This window comes from Cydia strobilella, chromosome 23, assembly GCF_947568885.1.
Source record: "Cydia strobilella chromosome 23, ilCydStro3.1, whole genome shotgun sequence".
In the NCBI taxonomy this organism is placed as follows: domain Eukaryota; kingdom Metazoa; phylum Arthropoda; class Insecta; order Lepidoptera; family Tortricidae; genus Cydia; species Cydia strobilella.
This window is the reverse complement of record NC_086063.1, coordinates 7,839,199-7,859,704: the sequence shown is the minus strand read 5'-3', so window position 1 is coordinate 7,859,704 and position 20,506 is coordinate 7,839,199. Positions and strand designations below refer to the sequence as shown.

At 37.3% G+C, this 20,506-nt stretch overlaps 1 protein-coding gene across 3 annotated transcripts in view; it reads right to left on the bottom strand.

Moving 5' to 3' along the window:
• LOC134751900 (sperm surface protein Sp17) overlaps positions 1 to 20,506 on the bottom strand; it is a 185,696-nt gene that overhangs the window by 58,118 nt on the left and 107,072 nt on the right. For 2 of the 3 annotated variants that reach the window (XM_063687451.1, XM_063687453.1), the window contains exon 2: positions 2,778 to 2,951. In XM_063687451.1, coding sequence (XP_063543521.1) covers positions 2,778 to 2,951 — 174 coding nt within the window. Of the gene's footprint in view, positions 1 to 2,777; positions 2,952 to 16,175; positions 16,241 to 20,506 lie in introns of all 3 variants that reach the window. The other variant, XM_063687452.1, reaches the window with a different exon arrangement.

The following is a 20,506-nucleotide window of genomic DNA, read 5'->3' as shown; positions in this document are numbered from 1 at the left end:
AAACCTTCAAGAAAAGAGCGTACTCCTGTCTTAAAGGCAAGCAACACACACCGTCCATCGGAAACGGTAATACCATCAAGCGATTCTAAGAGCTAGAAGACTTTTTGGATGGTGAATGTATGAAAATTGTAAGAGGGAAATTCAAAGGGCTGGTGGGGATAACTGCACCACTTTTTAGCCTGGCAACATTGGGTTTCTAGAAGCCTAGGAGCACCACACAAGGATCAGAATTCAAACTGCGGTCTAATAATTATACGGATACGACACAGTTCTGATCCTGGTCTAATTTAAAGTTATGTAATATAATTGATGAAACAAACATGACCTCGATACTCAGGGTATCAATATTTTCTATTTTTCGCGTGTTATTCGAGTTACTCTTTTACCCTAAAATCCTCGGCTTATTTCCCACTGGATCCATTCAGCCGTCGTAATATTTAATTTTCCTCTTTCATAACTATCTCACAAAAGATTCATGAATAATATATCCAGGTTCTTAGCGACTCTAGCTGTTGTTTTCATTCAATTCTTTTTAATGTGAGACCTTGCTTTGTTTCTTTGGAAACATTCATTGAACTATTATTATTAACATATAGAACCGGCACAGAGAACCAGTATTTTGTGCCACGAGTTGATGTTGTTTTGACAACAAACCAACAAAGCATGAATCTCGGGACCTAAACGCGTAAGCGGCATGAATTTGACGGCGCTTACGACGTTTTGGTCGCGTGGTACAGGTTGTGATTGCGCCAATTTCATTGTTTGGTATATCTTCTCTATATTAATAATAACTCAATGGAAACGTTTAGTGAAAATGTCTGCAAATTATATTTTTACCAAACCACTTCAAAACTAGTCTTAAAAACACGGCCAATATTCTATCGGGACCGCATTTTTTTCAAATTGCTCTATTGGTCCTCACAAAAAAACTTACTCAACTTTGGCTAATGTGTGCGCAGTGCGCATTAAAGGGTTAAAAATAAAGGAATAGTAGTATATTTTATAGTTCAAATTATTCTACAAAATTAACACCTACCTTACATAAGCTACTATCATTATTTTATTAAGATACGAGTACATTACACCTTTCGAATACAAACAGGAAATGCACAGAATCCTTGAGATTTTCCCGAAATACAAGCACCTAGCTCAAGTCTTTGTAATCTCGTAAAATGCTATTTTGTAGAGGTGTTCCTTTGTTAGATTTAAATCTGTGGCGCAGGAGTTGAGAAATATAACAGAATAACACCTTACCAAAAACTATTTTATGAGCTACGCTTGCATAGCGTCTCCTGATATCATTTTAGAACGAGAGCCGTCCGTATTTGTTTTTTTTTTTTCACTTATTTTTTAACACAAAGTATATACATTCTAAAAACTATGACAGCGAACAAAGCCCCCTAAGGCTTAACTGCCGCTGTAATCGCTCTTATGTGTGTGGTGTGATGTATGGTGATTCGTATAATTCATGTTGTATGTAATTTGTTATCGGGTTTAAATTTTTGCGTCTTCCAATATGTAAACCAACGGCGACGCATATAAAACACTTATATTATGGGTAGAAAATATCCTTAATTCAGGATCAATTATTCGTGATAAACATACAAATAAATGCCCTCACCGAGGTTTTAACCCGGGACCGCCAGCTACATAGTCAGGGTTACTATCAACTAGGCTACGGAGGCCGTCAATAACAAAATCTGTAAATGTATTTTACCACCACTAACAGACAAAAAACTGAGGCTTCGTAACTTCAAACCTCAGCGAAAAAACTCCGAGTTTTGTAATCTTAAAGCCTGGTTAAATATTTGTATACATTAGTACTGACTTATTAACGTAACAAAGATTTTGTAGTTCCTTGTTGACTAGGTACCTTGCCATAACACTGTTTCTCTGTAACCTTACTTTACTCCTGAGGCAGCGGCAATAGCGTTAGCCTGCAAATTGTATTGAGAATTGAGAGTGAGTCAGCTCGAATAGAAAGGCTTCAGAAAGGCTTACAAAATTTCAGAGGCAAAGGCTTCCTGTTTCTAGAACTTGGTCGCATATGTGGAAAATAGAGCCTGTATTAAGGTGTATTTCTTAGTAGTATTCTGCTAAAAGCTTTAATCCGATTTATGATAAAGTGCAGATATTGAAAATTAGGAATGTATTATAAGGTAACGTTTTCCTCAAACACGGTGTTTACCTGTAAGTAATTGTGACACCACTCCTTACATGTTTTAGCTTAGTACATTATTAATGTATCGATGTCAACAATTGTTGGTAAACCTTAAATAAATAAAATAAAATAAATAAAATAAAACTATGAAAACGGATTATATCGCGTATATTATAAATTCAATATACGCGATATAATCCGTTTTCATAGTTTTATTTCATGAGTAACTATCGCGGTAACCGAAGACAATATTAAAATAAATAAACATAAAATATCACGTCGTTTTGGGTTCGCAACTCTTCCTCAAAAACAAATATAATTGCATTTTCCAATGGTAAGATGGTGATGTTTTGGGTCCGGTACTATTTCAAGTATAATGTATCACAAGGTTACGTTTTGGGCCCGCTACTATTCATCTTTATATGATATGGAGAGCACCGCAAGGTACTGTTTTGGATTCACTACTATTTTTCTTTATATTGATAAGGAGAGTACCACAAGGCAATGTTTTGGGTGCGCTACTATTCCTCAAATATAGAGTACCACAAGGTAACGTTTTCAGTCCGCAACTATTATTAATTTATAAAAATTATTACATATTCCTCAAGGAACTGACCTTTGTCGTCAGCACGGAACTCCGCCTCCAGCTCGGCGCGGGTGGGCTCCGGCTCCTGTTGCTGCTGCTGCTGGGGCTTGCTGGTCTTCATGCTGATGGATTTCCTGGTCTGGTGTCCGCGGAAGGCTGCTTGGATTTTGGTCGCTGCTTCCTCTTCGGTGGGGCTCTTGTCGTCTGGAAAAAGGAAAGGGATAGGTTAGATTATGTTGTATGTACGTATGTATATATGTAAACAGTTCATCAGTTTTAAAAATATTCTATTCTGTGGCAGACTAAAGTTCTCAGACTTATTCAATTGGGAAAACTTCACACACATCTTTGAATTTTATGTATATACACACAGGTTTTGTAATTTATACATAAGCTTCGAAAATTCATTCAAATTCATTGGTACGAGTCAGGGTTTGAAGTTATATAGTCTCACGCGTTACTGCAAGTGCTTTTTGTCATTTGACTCATTTGTACATAATATTTGTGATATTATGCAATACTATAATTTGCCTTTATAATGCCTTTATAATGCCTTTATAATGCCTTTATAATTTGCCTCAAAAACTGCTATAAACTGCTATAAACTTTGAGGCATATTCAGACAGTAATTTCTTATTCTCAATTAATTACGATATTGACAGCTGACTGATCATATCCGTAACAAGTTGATAACAGAATTTACTATCTGATTAAACCACCATATCTTAAAGATAGTAACTGAAACAAATAACAAGGTTTAATTAATCCATAAATGACCTAACCTTGAAATAAACAAGTCCAAACCTTGAATGTTGTTGTTATACACCAAAATCCTCCTTAATTTTTACACGCGCAAGTCTCCCACTTTACCACCACCACACAATTTATCAACAATTTTGCTAATTTATGCAATACAAACATCACGATGTTAACATCAATACTAATAAAGCTACAGGAAATATCGGGAAGGCAGCAACGGAAACGATTTTTTCCGAATTCCAAGTTAGTCGATTTATTGTTTGGCGTTATCCATAATAGGGTCTGTATATAGATATTTTTTGTTGTTTGTGGGTAGGTACATTAGTTATTACGGCCATTACGGGTCCAGATAATCGATTTGTTTATTTTTTTTATTTTATATATCATTCCTTCTAAGATTGGATTTAAAAGATATCATAAAATAACATTAATAATTTGAGTATTATCTTTTTTTACTATTACTTAGAGCATTTGACCTCCGAATACTTGGTTTCCAACCTATTTCACTATAAACTTGTCAAAGACTTTGTCCGTGGCCGTAGAAACTCCGAGTCCATCAATTTTTTTTTTGCAAATTTATGTTAATCTCTATGTACCCCTGCCATCTATTTTAAAATAGTAATTGACACTATTGCAAATAAATCCTAGAGCTATTTTTGGCTTCATGAACAGTACCCCCCTTTGGAATGAAAGGGGGTGCTGTTCATGAAGCCAAAAAGCCATGAAGACAGTTCCAAACTTCCAGTATTTATTACGGGGCCATTCACAAAACTACATTGTTATTCTAAGTAATCCCCTTAGTGTTGCCATAAATTCCTTTATTCTGTGCTCGGCCCGTTTTCACTTCTGACCTAATTCCCGCATAAATAACTGAAGTCCAAAAACCAGTCTTAATGCATGAGATTGTGTGGTGGTAATTGCATTTTCTTGTTGTGATACATTCTGTAGTGTGTGTGTGTTATGTTAAGAGGAAACATTAGTTGTAATTTTTCCATATAAACGTTCTCGATATTTTCCTCTCTGGACGACGCTATTACGTGATTGGAAATTAGAGTCGGACCAAGCAAACTCTTCATGGCAATTGCAATGACAGTGTGTGGTAATGTCAAATTTCTATGAAAATATTACGTTTATAACGACTTCCTCACCTTGTTCTATCCAAGTCGTTGAAGTTAGCTTCGGTCGGTGATAAAGACAAAGCATGACACTATTTTCTCTTTCCTCTTATAGGAATCGCAATAAGACTATCTTTCTCTATCAAAGAGTGTCAGGCCCTTGGATGTACCCCAAGCAACCCATTAGGCTGTCGCATGTGTGCATGCATACTTGCTATGATGCCCACATGATGCCATAACCCGACCGTGAAAAAATGCCCGGTCGGTGATAAAGACAAAGCATGGCACAATTTCTCTTTCCTCTTATAGGAATTGCAATAAGACTATCTTTCTCTATCAAAGAGTGTCAGGCCCTTAGATGTACCCCAAGCAACCCATTAGGCTGTCGCATGTATGTACGCCGCATATTCAATAGCACGGTGTTTGTTGAGACTAATCACGCTCGTGTATGATGAATCACGCTTCGAACATCGATCCCGCGATAATTGCGATATTGATGAGAGAGAATTTGGGTCACACACAGATCTAAAAATAGACTAACAGTTTCTAAAGGCAAATTAATAGTTTAAAACTGGGATAACATTCAGTTCATGTCAAGGTATATCTAGGGAACAAACCAGGGAGGGGGGTAGGGATTACAGTTTATAAATTAAATGTCTTGCAGTTATTCCTTGCTTGTCCTTGCTGAGTCATTTTATGTCAAATATCGCGAAATTGAAAACACCAAAACTCGTTTATATTCTATTATCTCATAAAATAATAAGTTATTAAAAATTGGACGTCAATCCGGGAAAAGGACATAATGCACAAAATCTGTCAATATTTAACTTTCTGTCTAAAACAGGTAAAAGTAATTTTAATGAAGCTTTTTTAAGGATCGATCCTGTTCGCTAAACTTACTTTTATTTTAGTTAATTTCACTTATATAACTGAGTCATAGAGTAACATACTAGAGCGGTACTGTCATATAAAATTTTGTAACCCCAGTAAATTCACTGCCATCTGTCGACACACTTTAAAACTAAAAATAAATATTTATAAAAATACGATAAAATGTATTTAAATATGGATAAATGATTTTTTTATTTGCATTAATTATTTTTATATGATTTTGACCCATGTTCTTTCACTGGTATGCGTTAAAATTATAAATAACAAACGAAACAGTCAACGCCCTCTATACGAGTGTTGGCCAAAACTAGTGGCGCCATCTGATCGAGAATCAAATTTTCGTGATTTTCGAGGCACGTTTTTTCCATAGACTGTATGCATCTATTACGGAGTCATATCTATCTTTGACTGAATTTACATACTTATATTATAATGAGGCTTTAGTACAACATCTATGCCAACAAACTTTGTTGTTTGTTTGTTGATTATGTTATTTGACTTATATTGACCGGGATAGACCGTGATTACCTTTTGTTTTGTAAATAATACAAAAGGTAATCACGGTATGCCGGTCAATATAAGTCTAGTGAAACTAACCGTAAATAATTCAAAACTCTGATTATGTTGTTTATTGAAAACCTTTTTCTAATAGGTTTCAGTAACCAATCCAGGAAAAGTAATTTTGTTTTAAGCGTGAAGAAGATTACTTTTCCTGAAGGGAGGCTCAAAGTAAAAAAAGTAACTAAATAAAATAATTTATACCTACTGTAGATAGTTCGCAAGAAACCTTTAAGGAAAAGCGAAGTGTAAACAGGGACACAAACTTATTTCACCTTTGTGGAAAATGGATCGCAGGAATAACAGTATCTACCTACAGTACCTCAACGAACAACGAAAGCCAATTGATAACTCTTAACCCACTAACCCAGGGTTAACTGGTTAACCCCGGGGTAATGGGCTAACCCTGGCTGTCGCAAGCGGCCCTTAGGGAATCAATTAATAGCTCAATGCAATAAACTGAGAAGAACAATCGCGAGATTGTATATCTCCGTTTCTTGTACCACTTTCAAATTCTTTTGTATCATAAAGGATAGTAGGGGACAGAGGACAGTTGTGACATTGTCGATTTTTTGGAACTTATTAAGAACTTATTAGCTCGCAACAGTGCGCGTTTGTTAGCTAGTATCTTGAACTAACGAACGCGCGCTATTGCGAGCTCGTTATTAGTTAATAGATTCCAAAAAATCGACGATGTCACAACTCTCCTCTGTCACAACTCACCTCGGTCTCCCCTACGGATATTATGGTCTTACTTGCTTACGTGACAGCGTAATAATGACTAACCGAATCTTTCAAGATTCGAGCAAGATTCTAACATGTAGTCCAACCACATCCATGTGCTCTGAACCAACCAGAAGCAGAGAGAAATAGAGAAGCAGAAGTAATCGCAGAGGCCACCCGGTTGCGTATTTACAAAGGCTATACTGATATGGTTCAGATGCGAACTGAACTAGATTAGCTTTTGTTTGGACAAAACTTAACAAAACCCTAATCTATTATAGTATAGAAATTTACTGAAATCGTATAGACTTTATTAACTAAATTCATACGGATATTGTTACTACAAATGCTAGTCTGTTGCGATCTAAAATTTGAATCATATTTTAGTAACAACTCCGATTGTATTAAATAAATTACCGTTCATGCAAATTAATTAACAATGCCTAAGATTTTTTTTTTACTTTAAGAATTATTTCAGTTGATAGGTACGAGTACTCCTTTTAGTACCGTTTGGTAACCAAAATTTCGTAATCAGCTACAGAATGGGAATCAAAATTCCCAGTTAATTTGAAGCCGGTTACGTATTGGGCCAGCGTGTTCATCATCATCATCATCATGTCAGCCGATAGACGTCCACTGCTGGACATAGGCCTCCCCCAAGGCTCGCCACTCCGACCGATCCTGTGCCGCTCGCAACCACCGAATTCCCGCGACTTTCACCAGGTCGTCGCTCCATCTCGTTGGAGGCCTACCGGCAGTTCGTCTTCCGGTACGCGGACGCCACTCCAGAACCTTCCGGCCCCACCGGCCATCAGTTCTGCGAGCAATGTGCCCCGCCCACTGCCACTTAAGGTTTGCAATTCTGCGAGCTATATCGGTGACCCTAGTTCTACTGCGGATATCATCATTTCTGACTCTATCACGCAGAGAAACCCCGAGCATAGCTCTCTCCATTGCCCTTTGCGTGACCTTGAGCCTTCTTATGAGGCCCATCGTTAGCGCCCACGTCTCAGATCCGTATGTCATCACTGGCAACACACACTGGTCAAAGACTTTTGACTTAAGACACTGCGGCAATTTGGACGAAAAGATACTGTGGAGCTTCCCGAACGCTGCCCAACCGAGTCGGATTCGACGAGTGACCTCTTTCTCGAAGTTGGACCTACCTAACTGGACTGTTTGTCCTAGGTATACATAATCGTCAACAACTTCGAGCGCAGAGCCTCCGATTAATACGGGAGTTGGCACAACATGGACGTTAGACATGATCTTCGTCTTGTCCATGTTCATTTTCAGACCAACTCGTTCAGATACTCTGCTGAGATCAGCGAGCATCGCACTGAGGTCCTCCATGGTCTCAGCCATGACTACGATATCATCGGCAAACCGAAGGTGAGTGATGTACTCGCCATTTACATTGATGCCTCGTCCTTTCCAGTCCAGAACCTTAAAGGCATCCTCCAATGCAGCGGTGAACAGCTTTGGGGAGATTACATCTCCTTGTCTGACTCCCCGCTGCAATGGAATAGGCTTCGAGCTCTGGCCCTGTAGTCGGACGGACATGGTGGCGTTTTCGTACAGACACTTCAGCACTTCGATATACCGGTAGTCGATTTGGCACCTTTGGAGAGACTGCAGCACAGCCCAAGTCTCGATCGAATCGAAGGCTTTCTCGTAGTCCACAAATGCAAGGCAAAGGGGGAGGTTATATTCCTCAGTCTTCTGTATAACCTGCCGCAACGCATGTATGTGGTCTACGGTACTATAGCCTTTACGGAAACCTGCTTGTTCGGGAGGCTGGAAGTCGTCAAACCTGCGTGCGAGACGGTTCGTGATGACTCTCGAAAACAGCTTGTAGACATGGCTCAGAAGTGAGATGGGTCTATAATTCTTCAGCAAGGTGTTATCACCTTTTTTGAAGAAGAGCACCACCACACTTCTGTTCCACGCTTGCGGCGTTTTTCCTTCGCGCATGACGGAACTAAACAGCGTCTGAAGGGCCTTAAGGACTGGTTTACCACCCGCCTTCAGGAGTTCGGCCGTAATTCCGTCATCACCTGGGGCTTTGCCATTCTTAAGTTGTTTGAGAGCCATACTAATCTCGTACAGGCTGACGTCCGGGATATCTTCGGTATAGTGTCGAGTTAGTCTAGCTCTAGGGTCTCTAGCTAGATCCACGACGGGTGCTCGGGTTGTTGTGTATAACTGTCCATAGAACTTCTCGACTTCTCCCAAGAGCTCAGGTTTGGATGAGATGATCCTGCCGTCGTCGGTCTTCAGTTTTGTCAGTTGGCTTTGGCCAATAGACAGCGTGTTACCGCTTGGTAACTAAATTTGGTAACTAGCTACACAACAGGAATTTAAAATTCCTTGTATGTAGCCAGTTACGAATTGGGCCGGAGTGAAATTGTTTGGTAAATAAGTTTTGTAACTGGCTACAAAATGGGAATCCAAAATTACATTAAATCAATAGGTAGGTTAGGTTCGTTAGGTAGCTTCAAATGCCCGAAGGGCAAACCGCCCAGAAATAGGAGCACCGCGAAGCGGGGCTCCGTCTAGTTACGTTGTGATTTTTTTTTTTTAAAGAAACAGTCCGACGAACTTTAGCTAACTAGACGGAGCCCCGCTTCGCGGGGCTCCTATTTCTGGGCGGTTTGCCCTTCGGGCATTTAAAGCTACCTAACGAACCTAACCTACCTACTGATTTAGTGTAATTTTTGATTCCAAAACATTTGCCAACCGTGGCTAGGAATAATCCATTGAGTAAATAAGTATTATTAAAATTTAGATATCATATTCAAACGATACTGACGTTACTAAATTCGACTAGGTTTTGTCGTGAATAATATTTGAAAATTTGTAAGTAAAAAGCTAATCCATTTGAGTGACTACTTTTTACCGAAATGGTATAGATATTGTTAACTAATATGCATAAACAAAAGCTCCCCGATTATAATCTGAGGCGTGACTGAAATAGTTTAGCTTTTGTAAATACGCCACCCGGTTTTAGGTATAAAGAGACCTCAAAAAATCTTAATTGCCAGAGCCCATAACCTACTATAGACTGTCTTGGCGCAGAAAAATGAGGACACCTGACCCCATAAAAAGGAAACATGGAAGCTCAAAGGAAAAGAGACACGCTACTGATATTAATTTACTGCGAAACTCAAGTATATTGTAAGTGCCGATAGAGCGAATGCCAATTTTCCTGTTTGCTTATTTGCTATAGGCTAAGTTACCCGAACTATCCGAAGTGGAGCGATGAAGTAGGTATGTTCCGGAAGAGGCGGTCGCTTGCAATGGACCGGAAATGATTGAAGTGCGAAAAATAGCAAATTCGCAAAGAATGCCGATAGCTTAAAACATAACCGAAGGGAGTGATTAAAATCGACACGAGTTGCGAATTACCTATTCGCACATGTATCGTACAACAACGTTTTACAGTACATATGGCCCTTTAAATTATCGACAGTCACGTAATGTGCTAATTATCGAACTAGTGCGGTAAAGCAGCACCATATGTACTGTAAAATTCTTTATATAGTAACTAGAGAAGACCTAGATGAGTTGAAACAGAGGTAAGTTTAAATAACGTACATTTCGACGAATTTAACATCAAAAAAACATCAAAACATCAAACATTTATTCAGCAAATAGGCCACAGGGGCACTTTTACATGTCAATTTTTACAAACAATAAAATTAACCCAAAATTACAAAAAACAATTACATAAATATAAATGTCAAATTAACAGAAATAACATAATAAATAACAAAATAACAGAAGTAATAAAATTGTTTAGAGATGTAAAAGTCTCTAGGTGTCAGAGATAAAATGTGTATAATAATAAAAAAGATCTTTAAAAACTGAATTTGTTTTTTTTTGCTATTTTTAGCCCCACCCCACCGTCGGTGGGTCGCTCGCGTCCTTGCCTCAAGGCGAATAGATATCACAAAATTGACGTTGTTTCAACTCACCTTGGTCATACTCTACAGTTACTTAATTACTTGCTGTAAGCATTTTACGTGTGAATTGTCTCCAATTTCTTTAGCTCTTTCGTTTTACTTTTTTTTTAGCAAACTATAGTTTTTTTTTTAATTAAATACATATCACGGCCAATATGCGCGATGGTTATTGCTATTAGGCGATTCCTCTCCTCGTTTCCCTCTTACATAAAAAAACCGGCCAAGTGCGAGTCGGACTCGCGCACCGAGGGTTCCCGGTACATTACATAATTTTAACAATGTATTTTTTATGTGAAACGTGAGTGAAAGGTAAATTGCGGTTTACGATTTATGACGTATTAAAAAAACTACTTACTAGATCTCGTTCAAACCAATTTTCGGCGGAAGTTTGCATGGTAATGTACATCATATATTTTTTTCAGTTTTATCATTCTCTTATTTTAGAAGTTACAGGGGGGGGGCACACATTGTACCATTTATGAAGTGTCTCTCGCGCAAACTATTCAGTTTGGAGGAAAATGATATAAGAAACCTTAATATCATTTTTGAAGACCTATCCATAGATAGCCCACACGTATATTATGGGTTTGATAATTAAAAAAAAATTGAGTTTCAGTTCCAAGTATGGGGAACCCCCAAAATTTATTGTTTTTTTTTCTATTTTTGTGTGAAAAGCGGTTCACAAAATACATCTACTTACCAAGTTTCAACAGTATAGTTCTTATAGTTTCGGAGAAAAGTGGCTGTGACATACGGACGGACAGACAGACAGACATGACGAATCTATAAGGGTTCCGCTTTTTGCCATTTAGCTACGGAACCCTAAAAAGGCAGTCTAATTAGGAAACACTGATCAATAAAACAATTTCATGACTAAATATTGACATGACATTGTCACTAACCAGTACTAGAAAACCGCGTTAGCTCTTTCATTTTACTCTAAAACTAAATATATCAGGCGCGGCCATATGTTAAAGGCATACCCTGCTCAAATTTCCCTTGAGGACTTTGTATTTCCGGAGTTTGTAACTATGTTAATACATACACTAATGTATATGAATATTTTTAAGGGTAATATATTTTACTAATAACTAAATTAAAACTAAAATTTTATAATATTGCCGCTTAAGTGAAATGTAAATGTTGGATTCTACATAATGTATTTTAAAATACTTACAAATGGCATTTACTTATGACGGGAAAAAATATCGAAAAGTTGATTTCATAAATTTGCATTAATATTGTTCAATTAAAATAGGCTGTAAAATTTACACAAACTTAAAGTACTTAAAGATCTTTGAAACGACACTATAAAAAAATAAAAAAGACGAAATCCGGCAGCAAATAAAGCAATGAAATCCTACTCGCACTTAAACTATCGTGAGACATATTTCAAAATATTTATCAGTAAATAATAGTGAGTAAAAACCGTACTGATAAATATTTTGAAATCCTACTCCATTTCTACTACTTCCATTCCTCGCCCTATTTCCTCCCATTCGTTTTAAAATCTATTTTCCATCTGTTCTAATTCTAGCAAATTTCTAACAAAATTTTCCTTTTCTGGACTTCATGACTCGTAATCGTAAGTATAAAACATAATTCTGAGAATTTGGTTTTTCCGAAAAAAATATCTATACAATAGTCATAGTCACGTCAAGTCGTTTGCAGCGGATCTAAGATGGTCGCAGTTTATCGGCTGTCATCTTTGCTTTTATTTATTTTTTAAGTATGAAAGTGCAAGGGGGATGCATGATACGATACATGATAATAACGCAACCATCATATCTGTAGAGAAACCAGTCATATCATTGTTTAAATCAAGGAGGATAGAAAACCTAATAATTATATAATCTAAATTGAAGAATAAATAACATTGACTTTACTATCCATGTGCTCTTAATCCGTAAAATAGTATCTCCTTAGATATTTAGTATTATTCCTCTTAAAGTAAGATCGCAAAATGGTAAGTCGTTAAAAATCATATTTACTCACTACCTTTCCCGTTTCAAAATCTGAAACTTTCCAAACAGTGTGATAAATCGCTTTCATCGCGTATTTAAGTTGAAATTCAAATCTAGCGTGGCATTGAAAAATGACGTGTAGAATTCACGTTACTCAGTAACGGAGGCAAATTCTGTTTTGGCAATTTGATAAGGTTTGAATCTTGTTTTAATGAGTCCTTGAGTCATGTCAACAGGCATCTCAGGTGTTGATCATGTCTATAACCTTTTCATAACCAGATTATAAATTTCGAATCGCCCCCCTGATTGCTTCTCCTGAGAACCAATCATCGTTAGCGACACGCTGATTGGTGTAGCAGCGCACGCTGACAAGCTCGTATCAAAACCTCAAAATGAGATCTTCAAATAATTTAGAGTTCAAATAAAAAGAAACTGGTGACACAGCAGCGGTGTTTTTTACACGAACCATTTCGAGCTACTTTTGACACCTGAGAATTCAATCTCAAATGAAATAAATGCCCTGTGTAAATACTAATCTGTTAAAATTTATTACATATGAAGTTTAGCTAACTTAGCGGTTACACTCACGTAATTTTAGTCACTCGCGCGACAGCCAAGTTAGCTAAGTTAATATATATGTCTCACGATAGTTTAAATTCAACTACCTATGAAGTAGCAGACACCGTAATACTCGTTGTAGTCGTAGTACCAAAAAACCAAAGATAAACTGTTATATAAATTATTTACATAGGTATACATAAATTAGAAAGTTTCATATATTATTTTTGTAACTAAAACTTTAGGATTTTCTACACAGAACTTGGTATAACAGTCTGCCCATGCAAATATAGTCTCGTTTCCAAGAATTTTTACATGGAATTTCAATATAAAAATTACCCCCTTGGCCCCCTCTTAAGAGGAAAGGGGACGGCCGCTTCTCCATAGAAAAGTAGTCCCCATTTTCCTCTTTGTATATTGACATCATGGAAAATATTTTTACATAATTTGATATATACTAACCATAGCCTCTACGTTCGACTCTTCGATTTCTTGATTATTGTAAAAATTAGGAGCGAAAAACAGATTGCAAACAAATTGTTTACTTACTCTTTATAATAATTAAAAATTCGAAAAAAATTAAACTTTGATATACAACTATTTGTGTCAAACTAGCAACATCCATAGACTACGAAAACCGCTTAGCGTTGCTTGTTAGTCTCCATAGATTACGGTGGCCAAATGCGAGAAAAAAACTGTCTAAAAATTGAATTTAGCAAGGAACCAGGGCCTCATGAGTTACGAGAAGGTGTCGTTGACCAACCCGCCGGGGGCGCCGGCCCGGGGGCCGGGGCGCGTACGAGTATGAAGGTATCGCGGGCCGCGGCAGCTCGCGTATCTTAGCTGTATACTTTTGGTTTGTTTACCTATATGATTCTACTAGTTTAAAGTATTATTTCTGTTGACTCGTAGAAAAAGTATTGTATACAATAGTGATATAATCAAGCTTTTTAATCTCGCACCCAATTAGGGCCACACAGCAAGCTTCGTGGCTTTAACACGGTACTCGACTGAAAAGCTCTCCATTATATCACGTTTGTATAAAATACTATTTTGATGGGATGGTAAAATCGGAATCGGCCCCACAGTGACGTCAGACATGACCCATTTTACGGAATATTGATACAGGTGTTGCTTTTTTGTATGCAGAGCCGACGTGTAATGGTTTTTCTACAGGTGCGATTTCGAATGATATTGTGATCTGAAACATACACCTAAAAATATATCTAGATAAATGCCGTATAATATCACTGCTTGCGTCTCGCTCAAACCGAACATGACGCGAAGTTAGAGGGAGGGGAAAACAGACCGAAGTGTAAGCCTATCCCTTTCTACGCTGTATTAGGCCGGTTTTGTATTAAGGTTCGATGAGGTTCATCATTTTAGGACTTTTTATTAGTGAAACTCAAAATCCGTAAATTTTGGATAAGGTCAGTATAATTCTAAAGGTGCGATATATGGGTGTATTTTTAGGTAAAGTTTAGTCTGCGAAAGCTTGGTTAAGATTTTCTATTATACAACCCGTTTTCAGGCATAGTATGATTTAACATTTAAAACCTTTGCGCTTTGAAAACATATTTTATAATCGGGTCTATCGGGACCAGTGAAACCTGTCCGAAACGTCGGTAAATAAAGATAACAAAATAATTTCGCGATAGACCCGATTATAAATGTGATTTAAAATATTGTACGATTTAACGACTGCAATCGCTCCAATAGAATTTTGACCTAAGGCAATCCCGTTTACGGTTCAAATTACATTTGACTTTCGATAAATGTGGCTCGTCTTCAAATGAATCACTAAAGCCGGATTAATCGGAATGTATTTATTTTTTGGGAAAACTTTGTATATTGGTGCGGCCTGGAAAAGGGTTACAGTAATATAATTGGAAAAATTATAAAATATTTGTATCCAGTGACATGTAACGAAGCCATACGATAAATAATTAATCCCTAAGCGATTCGGATCGACAATGTTAGCACTACGTACTGTAATAGAACATGGTCAAAGACCCAGTCTTTCAAAGATTGCTTATCAATACTAAAATAATTGAGATAAGCGCTACCGTGCACGGGTGGCCAAGAAATTCTGGCGTTCGCTGTGAAAATTAAAGTCCCGCCTCGGCCACTGAAGGCATTCGTCACATTTTCTTTAGTATATGATAAGCTTTTCAGTTAATAACCTGAAAGTAATTACTAAAATATTTTTGCTCTGCTTTTTCGCAAAATAAAGTGCTACTTGATTTGTGCAAGCCAACATATGTAGTGCCAAAAATAACACTAGCCTAATTTTACATGCAATTAGACTTATAATGACCGGGATATGGACCGTGATTACCTTTTGTATTGTTTTCGAGCTCCCGATAAAAGCGAACGCAGCCGACGCGCACAAATAAGGGTAGACTGAGCGCGGTCTACACAACTTTGACACCCACCCTCTATCTTCAGTTACCCGTCTTACCCATCTTAGGTCAAAAAAAGTGTCGGTGATTGGTTCTTGTCGATCATTGGTGCCTCTACGTTATATTTTTTCACGGTTTCGGGGTTAGCCTCAAAGCAAAATGCTTTAACTATGACCTACATTTATTCACCTTGCAGAGTGTAGCGTAGCTAAACATTTATGACAATGTGTTTTCTATTAAGTGTAACTGAAGCAATATTACGCTGCGTCTTACGTAGGCGAAAACTCGCGAACGCGGCGCGGCGCGGCCCACGGCGTTCGCGTTCGCAACGAGATCGCCCACGTAGGACACTTCTATAGATATCGAAGGATTGATTCACCCCGCTCCGGCGCGCCGCATCGTGCTGCTTCGCGTTCGCGTTGTTCGCCTACGTAGTTCGCTGCGTTATATATAAGCAATGCTTCAGTATTAGCGTAAAATTTGGCAAAGTTACCTGTAAATATGAATTCGTTGAGAAAACCATTCACCACGGCGGTGATAGTCAGCATCGCACTCCACCTGGGAAGTGTGTATGTCATGTTATATGTAGGTTTTCTGGAAATTGGAAGTCGAGTAAATAGGGGGAGCTGCAGTTTAAAAAAATTAAAATGTTTGTAACCCCTGGACTTAACACTTGTAGGCAGTGTTGGCCGAAACATCAATGCAATTAACCATTAACCATACAAATTGAACCGTAAACTGTAACGGTTTTACAGTTTAATTTGTACTGGTTAATGGTTAATTGCAATTAACGTTCGGCCAACACTGCTTGTAGGTATGTTATGTGGGACGAGCAAATTTATAGAACTGTGAGTCGAACCCTACTAACTACAATATAGTAGTACATGAATTATGAATAAATTATCTCAGGTGAATTTTTCGGGCTCGGGTCCTAATCTGTTAAACAAAAGGTTAAAGGTACAAGTTGTTAAATCTGAATTGAGCTAATATCCTTTTAAAAATCTGTAGCTAAATATCATTAACTTTAAGGTATCTTCCCTCAATATTTAAAAAAAATAGATTTATTTCATAATATAAATTTACAATCTAGATTAGTTCAATTTACCCAAATTTATTTTATTAAAATCTACTTTTTTTTTCATAATAAATTTGATAAGTTTAAGTAATATTTATTTATTTATTTAATCTTTATTGCACAAAAGAAAATACAATCGTACAAAAGGCGGATTTAATGCTGAGGCATTCTCTACCAGTCAACCTTCGAATATTGTCTTCGGTTACCGCGATAGTTACTCAGAAATGAAACTATGAAAACGGATTATATCACGTATATTGAATTTATAATATACGCGATATAATCAGCTTTCATACTTTTATTTCATAAGTTTAAGTAGAGATTAAACCATCGTATTATTTTCCATACATCATTATCCTCGTAAAATACGTAAAAACGAGATAATTTTAATAACATCACGTACTAAAGTAATAATACTCAGTATAATAATTCAAGCTGAACGTGCGGGGCAAACAATATTATAAAACCCTTTTAAAAACCTTTTAGTTGCTTAAGGGCAAAATCATTTTACTAAATAATAATTTAAATATCAGATTTTTCTTGTGATAGGTAAGGTAGGTACAGTCGAAGGCAAAAATATCGATCCATACAAGTGGCTCAAAAATATGTGAACACGACTTTATTCTTTAAGGTGTAAGAGCGTACACATATTTTTGAAACTTTGGGAATGTATATTATTTATGCCCTTGACTGTACCTATTTAAACCTGTATCCCTAGTGTAAATTTTATTCGATAGCGCGACGAGCGTTCGCGTTTGTGTTATGTCTATTTTTGTATGGGATTTTGAACAGCGCGCCAAGCGGGATGTTTTGGAAACTCAAAATCCCGTACAACGTACCTCACGTCACGCTATCGAATGAGTAGTTGCATTTCACCACACGGTACTATCTGTCAGTGTTGGCCGAAACGTTAATGCAATTAATCATTAACCAGTACAAATTGAACCTTAAACTGTAACCATCCTTTACGGTTTACGGTTCAATTTGTACTGGTTAATGGTTAATTGCAATTTACTTTCGGCCAACACTGCTATCTGTAGGTAGATGATGTGTATTTTGAGTTACTAGTTTGTGCGTACAGCCTTTTATTACGTACAAAAAAGTTTTAATAAATCACTACATAGTATAAAACAAAGTCGCTTTCCGCTGTGTCCGTCTGTCCCTATGTATGCTTAGATCTTGAAAACATCGCAACGGGTTTTGATGCGGTTTTATTTAATAGATAAAGTGATTCAAGAGGAAGGTTTATATGTATAATTAGTAAAGGTTTGTGCAAATTAGTTGAACTATCCGTGCGAAGCCGGGGCTGGTCGCTAGTAAATAAATAAATATAATTAGTAAACATTCCATAAATATTCCATCCTCGAGGCAAATTATTATTTTGTACCCCTCGCCTTCGAGACAACGGGGTGTTGGGGGTCTGACGCCATATCGTTTATTAGGGAGGTGGGACATAGGATTAGGGAGAGGACCTCTGATGCTCGCGCGGGTTCGTACCTGGTGCAAAGGTTGGCCATCGCTATCCAACGTGGTAACGCGGCAAGTGTGATGGGCACCTTTGCACCCGGTACAGCTCGCGGAGGTCTTTTTGAATAAAATATTTTAGTTAGTTTTGTAGTTTATTGTTTAATTCCATTTTTTTTTTATACACTGTAATGTCATGTAAATGTGTTTTTTAAATAAATTGAAATTGAAAAATTAGTAAACGCTTCTACTATTTATTTCAAACAAGAATGTAGAATATAACTTCCTTTATAAACGTCGTAAATGATGAGATGATTATATTCGGTTATAAAGCCTGACCAGGAGTATATGATCATTGTCAAGAGGGCGCTGTTATTTTCATGTATAGGGTGACAGTGCAGTGTAGTATAAAAATATTAGTTCCAGTGAAATTCCGCAACATGGCGCGTGATCATATATTCCTGGTCAGGCTTTATATAGGTACTCGTATAGAGCCTTTCAGACAGAGGAGCGTGCTTGCAAATGTGACACTCGAGCTACAAAGTGCCGAATAACAAGCTCTGAGAGATACCATAGTAGACTAAACAACAGTAGTTAATGTCACTTATTTGGCGATAGCTAAAATATCTAAGATCAACCTGCACTGGTATTATGGTCGCGTTTTTGTCACTTGTCATATCATGCGTCACTTTCGCACTTACGTACTTGTTAGAGCGTGACAGGTATTTAGCCCCGCTGGATCGTGTTGCATAATAAACTACAACTAATATTACACTGACTGACTTACGAATACATAATCTAACACCCTCTACGGAGGTAAAGACCTGCGTCCCTTCAGGACGTAGGCATCTCATTCTTTTCCCCCGGGATGCCCCTTCGGGACATCCCGGCGTCATCCCATGGATATGATGGAGCTGCATATCACTCTAAACTCCTACCATAAAATAAAATAAAAACACAAGCGGAACTCCTTTTCCAATTTCACTTATTAGAAAAGGAGTTCCCCTATTAGTTGTAGTGTTTTATGCAATACGGCCCTGCTGCTAGAGCAGTAGCAGTATATTATACGAGTCATGTCACTTTTGATAAACAGACAATCTTTCTGTGAATGCTAATCTTATTATTAAATAAAATAGAAAAGGGTATTCGACTACTAGTCAAATCAGAGGGCCCACCGCGAAAATCGAAATCGAAATTTCGTTATCTGCCTTGCATATTCAACGAAACGAAACGAAACGAAATTACGTTATTCGATTTTCTCGGTAGGCCCTCAGTTTCTTTTTTCGAACTGTCAAAACTATTTTGTTACTATGGGATTTATATGAAACACTAGCATGTGACGTCACAATCAAATTACCTACTCTTTATAGTTTTATACGGGTTTTAAAATAGAAATTGTATCTAAAACTAACTGCTGTCTACGTTTCTCTATTAATCTTCTGGTTTATTTTTCATACATGGTGTAAAATAAATTATTTTAAATACAGTTAAATACCTTATTACTAGGATTATAAATTGGGGAATATGAATACATATAAGCTCATAGGGGAAGGCTACGGAGTCACTAGTCTGACAAAATAAGGAAGCTGTAAAATTGTTCCAATGTATTACTGCAATGTCCTGCCGCCAGTTCACATACTAAACCATGGAGTACTTATACTAGGCCTTGAACAGTTTTTTGACAAGTTTTCACTATGACATTGATGCATCAAGGCGGTTTGTTTACAGGTGGCCTATTGCGAAACGCGAATCTCAAAATTTCGTTTTCAGCCTCTCTATCGATCGAATAGGCAAGAGTGATACCGAACTTAAGATATTCGTGTTTCGCAGTAGGCCCTGTGATTGTGCTAGTAAAATTCCCTATTGTATTGGTACATCAGACAAACGCCAACCGAAAAAATATATCGGGATGGCAGATGCTGCGAGAAGTCACATGACTATTTCCATACCTTATTTGAGCGTCGGTGCGTTTTCTATCAACGATCGTCATCTTGGCTAGGCCCCCAGGTAAGGTAACGTTAAATTCAAAAATATTTATATATGTTATATACCTATGTGCTAAAAAGTATTTATTGTGCCACTAAACAATTACAAAAATAACTATTTGTCTTTCTTATCTAGTCGCAGTCAAAATTTAAAAAGACTTAATAGGTAACACTAAAACTTTCGCTACTGTTTTGAAACTACCTCTGCACTGTGTCACCAGCAGCTACAAGGTTAGACGAGATGGCTCGTAGCTTCGCTTGCATTGCATACCAAACAGTTTACACTAGATATGAAGTAAA